Raw genomic sequence first — 11,819 nt, 5'->3', positions numbered from 1 at the left:
CCAGTGACATGCACATTTAACAGGTGACTTCACAGGAGACGTCTTCATCATTCAAAGCAGAATCTGCAAGCGTAGAATGAAAAGCTCGCTGCGATTTAAGCGTGCTCCCAAAGCACGTTTGTGAACATGTGTGTGTGTGTAGGCTAACTCTCGCTCACCATGGCTACAGCTGTGACACAGGTGAGGTTGTGGAGCCTTGGCGGGCTCATTAAAAGATTTTGAAGGAATTTATTTTACGCTGTAAAGGACAGTGTATTGATAACACACAAAAACTTCACTAATAACATCCCAATCTGGGGGTTTGTAGACAAAAAGCTGAGTACTATTCAAAAGTTTGGACACACTTATTAGCCGGCAAAGATGTGATTAAATCAGTCCATGTTCAGTATATGAAAATATAAGCCAATATTCATGTCTGCAAAGTGGTGAAAACATGCAAATATTTGTGTAAATAACACAACAGAATGATCTAACAGGCGCAACACAGCTTTGGTGTTTTAGAGTGAAATTTTAGAGCATTGAATATGAAGCATATTAGCAGTCCTCTTCACTTTGTATATATGTATATATCACACTTCTGAATCAGTTTTGTCGTTTCTATTTATCTCAAGTAAAAACATCTTTTAATAATGCACAATGTTCTTCTCTCTTGAGTTAGTTCCGTTTATCAAATGTGATTGGCAGAGCAGTGATCCAAAAGTTGCATTTTCACTGTTTGTATCGCTCAGTTTGCCTGGGTTTGTAAATTCCGGACCAGTCCCATCATTAAATCCAGTCTATTCCAGACCTGCTATTAGTCTGTTTTTTTGGTGACACACAAAATAAATGGTCAAGGTCAAGGTCATTTTTATTTATACAGAACCTTAAAATGAATGCTGACCAAGGTGCTTCACAGTAAACAATAAAAAGATAACAAACGTTTTGTCTTCTGTTGGAACTGCATAAAATATGCATAAAGTAATCAACCTTTTGTGGACTTTTGTGTGATACTGTTTAAATAAATGAGGACTGTGATTTTATAGAGGACTCTGAGTCCTGCATAATCTATTTAGTCAAGCACACATGCATGGACTATATTATTAGGCTCAACATAAGCCGCCTTTGCTGACAGTCCTCATCCCGTCATCTGAGCTATTCAGCACACACACATACTGATCACAGAGTCAGAATTTCTGTACTTTCTGTGCAGGACATAATTAAATGTTCTCAGATAAAACCGTTAAAGCAGTCTCCTTCATGGCCACCCTGCACAAAGCAACAATAACTTAGTTACCTGCATTCAATTTCTGATTCTGAAGCGTTTTCGCCGCCTCTGGTGTCCTCACACGTTTTCCACACACGTTTTCCACTGAAAATCTTCCTAGCCTTAGATCACTTTACTCGGTTTAATATCAGCCCACAGCAGAGTATGAGTTGATTGAGTGAATGGCACATTATAACGATTAATCAGAGTAATTTGGCGCAAGTTAAGCTGCTTTACATCCCTCACATAAGCAGAACGACAGGCCTCCACAAGGACACATGCAGATATACTGGCATACATACTGTTTATATATAGTAAGTATTCTGTTATTATATACACACATTACAGACTACTACTGTTTTGCATATTACATATTTATCTTTAGATTTAACATGAATTGGGGCGACTGCCACTAACTGTGTGCTACACTGTCACAGAAACTATATCTCATTTAGCTTTTGAGAGCGAGAGAGAGAGAGAGAGCCATTCACAATGTTAGATGTTAAACATGATTAACTCGATACTGACTTACTTTATCTTTTCATTTATTTAGATGGATTGTATTTATTATTATTTATGTTGTTGTTATATATATGTTAATGCTTTGGCAACATTGTGTTACACAGTCATGCTAATAAAGCTTAATTGAATTGAATTGAGAGAGAGAGAGAGAGAACTCTAAGAAACATTAACCGTTGTAAAAGTGTTGGCTTTATATTTAACAGGTAGATTTTAATATAAATCCTCATTTGTAAGTCGCTTTGGATAAAAGCATCTGCTAAAAGACTAAATGTACATGTAAATGTAAAATGGACCACAGTTACCTGTAAATTAGTTATTAAATGATTAATATTTAGCCAAAAAAAAAATGTAACTTTCAGAGCACTTTTATTTGGAACATTTTATTAAATGTTCATTTTTAATTATTTTGAACTTTAAACTGCCAAACAGATTTTCTTAGTATTTTTGTCTTGTTTTCTATAAATATCTAAGCATGTTTGTATCAAGATAGATTCCAACAATCATCAAAATCGTATTAGTTTTTGCTTAAAACAGAAAAAGAAAAAAATATATCTGCTAATGGGCTAGAATGATAATTTTGTCTTCCCTTTGACTGAGATATTTTTCTTACCCCATTGGTAGATATTGTTTTTTGTTTTAAGCAAAAAAACCAATACAATTTTGGAACAAGTGTATATATGTCCAGGTTTTTCTTGACTGCGGGAACTATTATGTCTGTCCTCATGTCCTGCGTCTCTAAGCACCTCCTCATGCAAGAAGAAATCTGTACGGAGACAGAATGTACCAACCTCAGCGGTCCATCGCTTTCTTCTCTGATTGGTCGGTTAGCGCAGCGGACTGATACATCGCTGTCTCATTCTGTTCTCTGGTTTGTTGAGTTTTGCGGTGGGCGTGTGCAGCGCTCCCTCAGTCTGTTCTCTGATTGGTCGATAATACGGTGGGCGGGGACAGCGCTGTCATTACAGACATCCACAACCAGCGGAGAGACAATAGGGCAACAGCAGTCTGTCTGTCAGACGCATCCGCGCGAGGTGCACAAGAATCAATATTAGTATATCAAGGCTTTTAGAAAATAACAGAGAGGGCAGCAGAAAAACATTGCTCCTGATGTTCTAGTTATTAACACTGACCACAACGGAATGACAGCGGGGGTTTGCGCATCATTTGTTCCCTAAAAGGTAGGAAACATTGTATTTAACACTAATATAATGTAGCCTATAAAAGAAAAGCTGTATATTGATACGCAATGTCATTTTAATTTGCCATTGCATATCCAGTAAGAACCGAGAGCTGCTATTTTAACATTAACATTTGCATACTGTTTAGATAATGCAAATGCCTTACTTCCATAATACCTTTCTTTACTTCGAAGGTTTATATATTCATTATATTTATTATATGTGTTATAATAACACCTTGCTTTGTTTATTTGGCGCAGTACATGTAAACAGACAACAGCATCCATTTTTTTCAGTCTTTTTCTTATTATTGACATAAAGGTCTCAATGCAGCTGAGCCCATCACTATGTAATCTGCATAGGAAGCAATCCACTGAAGAACAATAGACTGCCAAAACACATCTTGAGCTGCTGTTAGGCGGGTATGACCCAGACTGAAGGCATGCCATTCAAGCAGGTTGTCATGTATAGATGTCAGTTGCATATCAGAGAGAGATGTTTGTTTGTGTTTTGAGATTTGACATTGACACAATACACAATATATATATAACTTTTCATTAAAAGTATTTTTAAACAGAGGTTTTCGGCTGATGCCGATAAGCTCAGCATGCCCAAAATACTCACATTTAATGACACGAGTCTCTCACTAGGTGTGAGTATTCAGACACACACAGCTCTGTCCTTTGTCTAAATGGGCGTTATTTGAATTCCAACATCTGATATCCAAAATTTCAGCAATCTTTTGGCATAGATCAGGAGTCTAGTCATGTATATATATATATATATATATATATATATATATATATATAGTCTAGTTATATTTAATGAGGTTTAAATTGAGGGCCACATTATTTCATCCTGTGGTAGTTTAAATTTCATAAAACACTGAAAATGGCATTGCAATATTTTGGTCAAGCAACCTTGATCAGGCATGCTGCGATGTTTGAAATAAGTAAATGTATCAGACCTATAATTCAAGCTAGAAAAGACCTTCCATAGCATTTGCACAGAGCCATGCAAATATGTGCAGACAGTACCATTTGTAAACCAGTTTGCTTCCACTATCTAACGTATTTGCGAATGAAATAATATAGCACATTCAAACGACAAATGATGATAAGTATTTATTTAATAAGAAATAAAAAAGTCTTTGAATTAGTATATACCAGGAACTGAATGGATTGTTAAAAGTGGGTGTTACATATCAGAATGGAGGCAGGTGGCTGGAGCGGCTGGTCGGGGGTTGAAAAAGTAAGGGGTTGTTCACACAGAATGCGTTTTTTTATTCCAATGAGCTACGTTTCCATTGTTTTTCGATGTAAACACGCACTAGATGGATGTGTATGAGCGTTGCGCTCACATCTTGCATCTTTTGCAGCATCTCACAGATGAGTGTCAAATTTTTAAGAAGCTGTCAAGTTAAAAGAATTTCAACTTTTACACGCAATACCACTCATCAATGTCATTTCCAAAACAGGCGTCTCGCGTTTTAAGACACAAACTGCATCCCAAATGACACACTATACACTATGCACTTATACACTATGTACTACTCAAACCATGTAGTTGTCATTAATAATCAGAGTCTGTTAGCCCTCCCGCATTCGCAATGTAATTAAAGCTGCGACAGTTGAGTGCATGAAGCGTCCAACATTCCACACTTCATTTTTTCGGTTATTTAAGTGCATCATCCGGGTATTTAAAGTGCAATTTTTTATTTTTTGAATTTTCAGTGCGTGCACACTACTCTCACTATTTATACTATCAAACGTCATAGAATAGTGCATAAGTGCGCGATTTGCGACGCACAGACGTGTTTTGTGTGAACGGCCCCTAAGAAGGCATTTGTGACGTCAGCTAAAAGAAAAGGTAAAAGATATCTTAAATAACACCAGGATCATGCATAAAAAATAAATATGGTCAATTCTGATTCCATGCTGGCTTTAAGCTTGTGACGTGCCTATGTCGCCTCACCAGCGGGGAGCGTTGTGCTTGCTGTGAAAACAGCAGAGAGGACTATAGGACCAAGCCTCGAGCCGATCTGTCTCCAAGCGTGAACACAAAATGCAGAGACTTGCCAAGCCCACTGCCTTTGATGTGCTTCATAGCACTGTGAGCATTGCATGTGTGTGTGTGTGTGTGTGTGTGTGTTTGTGTGCAGGACACAGACCCAACACAACCAGCAAACAGACCAGCACTAACAGGGCTTATGGGGCTTTCTCGAAAGTCTCAGAAAGCTCAGCACCGTCACAGAACACAGTAGAGCATGCTATTGCAAAGTGTTGGACTAAAAGACGAACAACAAAATAGTTTATAAGAAATTGAAGGTGCACAATAGGACCTAGGCAGATGCAGTAGGATGTGACTTCAGTGCAACAGATTTAAAATGATTGTTCCTTCAAAAATGAAAGTTCTGTCATCATCCCAGGGTCAATGGGGTCTGATGTTGTCTGGACCCCAGTGTTCTTTAAAATATATTTTATTGTGTTCCACAGAAGAAAGAAATGCGCACAGGTTTGGAATGACATGAGGATGAGTAAACGATGACAGGAATTTCATTTTTTGGGAGAACTATCCCTTTATGGATTGGAAAAATGAATAGTTGTCCAAGATTCTCTGGACATTCCAGATATTAATTTCCTCTGCGCTTCCGCTACACGTGATTGGCGTTGTGATTAATGGTAGAGGGATTTGTGCTGCTAAACCACTGGACAGGCTTATATATCTACCCTCCATACACTGATTACTCCATAACTCCAATGGCAATTTCAATCTTGTTTTGAACCCTGTCTCGTTCTGTTTTCAGCGCAAGATAAATCTTCTTCATTACAAAGACTGATGGCAAAAGGTTTTCTGAAAGTACACAAAGTCCTAACACCATTCCAGTTTCCACCGGTGGTTTATCTGTCTGCTAGACTGCTACTCGATTTCCATGGAAACAGAGTAAATAAAATGCACTGTCTTCTATGCTGACATACAAACCCAGTCCGCTGAGCATTTGCTGTCAATATCAGTGCAGGTTTCTCATGTATATTGGAGTGAAAGGGTAATGGCTTTTTCACTGCACAAATACAAACATTAGGATTACCTGCACTAGGAAGCGAACTACCCTTGTAAATAAGAGGCGTGCTTCCTTGTATTGAATGTGTACTTTTAGTGTACTTCAATTTTTAAAAGTATATTTTTTGAAATACTGGACTTTCAGATAATATAATGAAATAAAAGGGCACTTAAAGTACACATTAATGACTGTATTTCTTAAGACACACTTAAGTACACTTTTAAAAAGTGTACTTTGTAGTAATGTCATGTTAAAAAGTTTATTAACAAAGCACATTCAAAGTACTTGACTTTGACTGTAGTGTGTTACTTAATGTTATATTTAAAGTAGACTTCATCATTACAAATGTGTAATCACAAATATATATTTAAATACATGACGTACAAGTTTTAATAGAAATGACCATGTATAGTTTAATTTACCATAAATGTTTAAATGTCAGTACATCCAGCAGCAGTACACTTTAACCACCTTTCGTAGACAATAGAAGTAATTATGAAACTACACAAAGATGTACTTAAGTGTGTTAAAATCCACTCTTAACTAATTGCATTTAATATGCATTTATAATACAATTTCATTTAATTGCAAATACCATGCATTTAAGTGTACGAAAACATTACATTCAGTTTGCAGTTAAGTATACTATTTTAAAGTATATTATTTCTGTAAAAATGTACTTAAAAAAAACATATACTTTGTGTATAATGGCTTTCAATATTCCCATACTCAATTTTATACCACAATAACAAATATTATATATAATAGCTTATAAATGATATGTCATTTTGATATATAAACAACAAAGAGGAAATAGGTTTGAACATTTTTAATTAAATGTGAGTGATGATTTTCTGTGAAAGAGCTGATGTTGCAATACTAAGGTGTTATCAGTGGTTGCCAGAAGATTGTTATATGGTTACCAAAGCATCTGAGTGTTTTGTGTGTGTGTGTGTGTGTGTTGCTATGCAGTTATTCGGAGTGTTGCTAGGTGCCTAAGTATAAAAATTCCTATCCCCAAGGCTCTATACAGCTTGGGTCCCTCTGTCAATATAAGTCTGTAGGATTCTTTTTCTCAGCCATTATATTGTCCACTAGGGCTGTCAAAAAAAAAATCTAATATCGAATATTCGTCAAATTTAAAATAAAAATCCACATTCGAATGCAAAAACGTTGCATTCGAATTTTAGGTGTGCGTTAACGAGGCAGCCTTATCAGTGGCGCATGAGATGCGATGACTTTGTATTAAACTATGCATACATACATGATGCTGTTTTGTTTATAGTTGTTTAAGCAACTTAATTATAATTGGTTTATAAACATTATTTTAAACATTATGCACTTTTTTCACAGATAGTCGTGTTATCTTATGCTTTGAATAAACGTGCATTAGTAATATTTTGCTCGATGCGCCCTCTTGTGGCCTCAGGAGAGAAGCCAAAAGCTTTTCTTCACCCTAACTGAAATTATGCATTTTAAATTCGAATATAATTCGAATTTTGATCATATTTAAGTAAAAAATTCGAGCCAAATTTCAGCCATTTTGACAGCACTATTGTCCACCAGGCAACATCTCAAGTCAGATCGATTCAGAAAGTAGCAGCACACCTCTACACAACAAGCTGCACAACTTGACCTGTCATTCATGTCAAAAATTATGTTTACAGGTTGCTTGAATCCTTAATCCTAAATATGAGCAATAGTGATGCTTAAGGTTGTACAGGAGTTTTCATTCTTTCATTGGAAACATTTCTCAATGGCTGCAGATTGTAGTTGTACAGCTTATGCAGCTATACAGCATATATGTAAATATTAAGTGCTAGTGCTCACCTCTGAAGGAGTTAGATGGATATTTACAGTGCGAGTGTTAAGTGCGGCGGCCGTGAGAGCCCATACAGCATTGATTAAGCTGTTTGCTGATGATTATTACCTTTAAATGGCTAAGCACAGGAATTTGGCAGCCACTCCATCTCTGGCAGCATTGCTTTTTCTGTAGAAGCTGGAGGAGGAGAGCCAGAGAAATAAACAGTGAGCACAAGATGATAAGGAACAGGTCAACAAAGCACTGGGCTCAGCACATTGGTAATGGAGAACTGCATGAAGAAAGTGGTACAACATGCCACATTTACTCAAGAGATGAGAAACTGTGTGGGCTGTTGTCTGTATGTCCACTGGAAAGACTTGCTTTGAAAACGACATCCAGCCACTGCTAATTATACTCTTATTGGGCATCTATCTATCTATCTATCTATCTATCTATCTATCTAATTGTGTTTGTGCAAATGTGAGCTGGGGCTTTTGGGAGTTGTAGTTGTCATGAGTGTTTGTCTAAAGGGAGTAGCTGCCACTGATGGCTTCAGTTTGGGATGAACAGGTATGCAACTCCCTAGCAACTACTAAAACTCTTCAGAAACTGCCTAGCAACCACACAGTGAATACTTCCGAACTATATAGTTGGCAAAATAGTATATTCAAATTCATAGTTTTCAGAAAACAGTAGAGGCGAAAAGTACCCAACAGACCAATACTTCCGCATGGATTGTGAAGTGCGCATTCAGTGGACACTTTACTATCCCATGAGGCCACGGGAGAGGATTTATGAATGGCAGTAAAGTGACGAAACTGATGCTGTTAGGTCATGACCGTAACAACATGGCGGTTGTAGTACGTCCGAATTTCATTCATACTACACTAAGTAGAACGTACTCTTTTTTTTGAATGGTTGTGAATTTCAAATTCTACCTACTCGGACAAGTGATTTCGGACGCAACGGAGGTTTAATTTTAGTTCTAAACTGTTCAGTATTTCATTTCGGAAATGCTTTTGATGTTTTCTCTTTGGAGAACGACTCTTATACGCATATCTGTACCAAACTCACGACTCCAGTTAATTTCAGGGATTCACTTTGTTTACATTATGTGGTTGTCACTCTCTTTCATAAGTAAATTGTGTATAGACTGAAATGAATTAAGCACTCTATACATTTGTTTTCTGCTGAATGTGTCCTGTCAGATCAAGACTTTCTTATAACTGACACAGTCCTCCTTTCATCTTTGTTGTCAATCGTCCATCCTTGAGATGGGAAGCAGAATGAGCTAGTTTTGTGCAGGGGGTTCAAAGTGTTTGATGAGTAGTCAAAAAAAAGCTTTCCGGCAGCTCTTTAAAGACTGTTAAGTCTGTCCCTCACAACCTCGTTTTCATCCATGTAAAATTCAATGTGGTGCATACCCTGACTAGGTCTCTTTGATAGAGTTGTATGTTATTTAAACATTATATATATATTTATATCTTGACACTGATTATTTCATATCTTTCACCTAAATATTAATTGATGTGTAGGACAAACAATTGGTATATGAAAGAGAGAATTTTCCCATTCAAGCTGACAAAATAATGTTTGTACACAAAAACGAAAACCACCTACACTTACAAACACACACAGGCACACATTTCTCTCCGTCCTGTGAAATCATGCATTATTTATCAGTCATCTGTCATGTTTTCAAGATGCTGTAGATCAAACGATTACTGCAGCTCACAGCTATTACGTGTGCTTTCACACTAGAGCTTTTGAAGTGGACACGAGTCCATCTGACATTGGAAGTTTAGTTCGTTTATAGTGCAAAAATGGTTTCATGAACCCGAGTCTGCTGAATAGGTGGTCTGGCATGCAGTTCGTATGAACTCCAGTATGGTTCAGCAGACAAACGCAAGTGCCATTCTCTATGTAGCATTTTGATGGCATCTCCAACGGGACAAATTCTTCAATAACACAGTGAAACTTCTAAATTGCCATAGCTTCAGTCGTAAACAGATGCCGCTAGTATTAATGGTTTGCTAGCACATACACACACACACACACACACACACACACACACACACACACACACACACACACATACAGAGACATTTTCAAATTTCCACAGATGGTGTCACTGAACAAGTGCTGTCATCCTGTCTCATTCGACACATTCTTCTCTATTAATGAGCACTGGCAGGCCTGAGGTGCCATCAGGACTTTAAATTCATTCAGAAATGTCTTCAGACAGACTGTTATATTAGCAGAAATTCCATTGAGCATTCTTCGAGCAGGCCGTTATGAAATCTAATATCTCACGACATTCTAATTTTATGTCACAACATTCATAATGCCTTTTATACTGTATTCCCACATATGCTAAAACAACAGATGTTTAGAGAAATAACAGTATGCAAAACTACAACTACTACTACAACAAAACTTTTGTAAAAGTTTGCATATCCAAAAGTGCACAATTTCAGTGTGTTGGTTATAGGCAGATTCTTGAAATATTTTTATATTGGACCAATAAATGGGTCTACTTGATCGATTAATAGAAGCGGGCTTTCAGACTGGTGTCAGCTCTACTGCTTTGTCAATGAATAATGCACATTTTCTAATATTGTATATTGCACTGTATAAAATACATGTTTATGTAATGTAAACAATTTTGTTTACATTTTTCATAGTATTATATGCATTTACTAAATTGTTTTTACATTTTTTTAATTATTTTAATTATGCATAATTACATGCAACTAACCCCAACCCTATAGTTAAGTAAATGTTGATAATTACTATTACTCGGTACTTAATTGTATAATTACATTGTAACAAAGACATCTTAAAATCAGGTCAATCAAATGTTATTACTATATTGGAATTATATTGGCCATTGGAAACCTTTTCTAAAAATATTATGTCGCTTAAAAAAATTATACAACAGCTTCAACAAGCTTCATATTTTAAATATCATTCATGCCTGCAGCACAAATGGTATCAGACACTAATGACCAGCACTTTAGTCTGCTTTTGTACTATTTGTTGTGCATTGTGACTACATACCCTGTACTTACTTTATGAATGATGTTTTGTTCTTACACTTCTCTTGTATTCAGCTCATTTGTTGAAGCCATATAGTGCATGTTAGCCAAAAACTATGAAATATGGTGTTATGCAACAGGCTACTTTTGGAGAGGTTTCGTGGTGCGGAAGTAAATAGCCCTATGGAACAATGCGATTTTAGCGTTACAAAGGAGATCGGGCAGGGTCTGTGTGCTCTGATCTTTTGTTCTGCTCAGTTCCTCTCATACGTTCTCATTTCGGATACAGCCTGTGATGTCGTGCACATGAAAGAGCCTCCACACAACAGAAAGAAGATCAGTGAACTGTAGGATGCACGAGGTTATATAAGGACTTGTTTAGGAAGCCCTGCAATCTCTAACTTTGATGTCAGCGATAAAGTGTGTGTCCAATGCAATCATGTTCCAAAGCCCAAGGTGTGAAATTGATTATTTTAGAGTATTGTATCATGTACTTCAACAATCTACCCTTCTTTTCCACTTTCCTACCTTTAGATTTCTAAATCAACACTGTTCTCGTGGAAACTGGTCCCTCCGTCTCTGGAATAATGAGCTCCTCGCCCCACATGTCCCGTTCCTCCATTGACGTCCTGGAAGAGCTGCAGCTCATCACTGCTGAGAACCTGGAGAAGCTGGACTTTAATAAATACTATGAGGTCATCAGGGAGCTTGGCAAGGGCACCTATGGCAAGGTGGACCTGGTCATCCACAAGAACAGAGGTAGGTTGAAGGAGATGAACAGGATGGCTTGGCTTACAGGCTTTAGTCGGGTAGCATCGAATACATTTTGACATTTGAATGAAACCAAGGCTGATTGGGTGTTCAACAACATGCCAATTGTTCAGCTGATGAAACATCTTTCTAAACCACTTTCAGTAGACAAAAACTCCATTAAAAGTTTAGAAAATGACATGCAACCTTTATATAGTGTGTA

General features: G+C 37.1%; 1 protein-coding gene across 2 annotated transcripts in view; it reads left to right on the top strand.

The window, feature by feature from the left end:
• The first annotated feature begins 1,517 nt into the window (after positions 1-1,517).
• The window catches only part of LOC107674909 (serine/threonine-protein kinase SBK1-like), a 17,872-nt gene continuing 7,570 nt past the window's right edge, over positions 1,518-11,819 (top strand). Inside the window, exons 1-2 of one of the 2 annotated variants that reach the window (XM_016469159.1) lie at positions 1,518-1,557; positions 11,381-11,605. In XM_016469159.1, coding sequence (XP_016324645.1) covers positions 11,434-11,605 — 172 coding nt within the window. In that variant the 5' untranslated portion in view covers positions 1,518-1,557; positions 11,381-11,433. Of the gene's footprint in view, positions 1,558-2,756; positions 2,944-11,380; positions 11,606-11,819 lie in introns of those variants that run through there. The other variant, XM_016469089.1, reaches the window with a different exon arrangement.

The sequence above is a fragment of the Sinocyclocheilus anshuiensis genome, unplaced genomic scaffold (genome assembly GCF_001515605.1).
Source record: "Sinocyclocheilus anshuiensis isolate Anshui unplaced genomic scaffold, SAMN03320099.WGS_v1.1 scaffold173, whole genome shotgun sequence".
Lineage (NCBI taxonomy): Eukaryota > Metazoa > Chordata > Actinopteri > Cypriniformes > Cyprinidae > Sinocyclocheilus > Sinocyclocheilus anshuiensis.
Note: the sequence above shows the minus strand (reverse complement) of the source record. Positions and strands in the feature narration are given on the sequence as shown.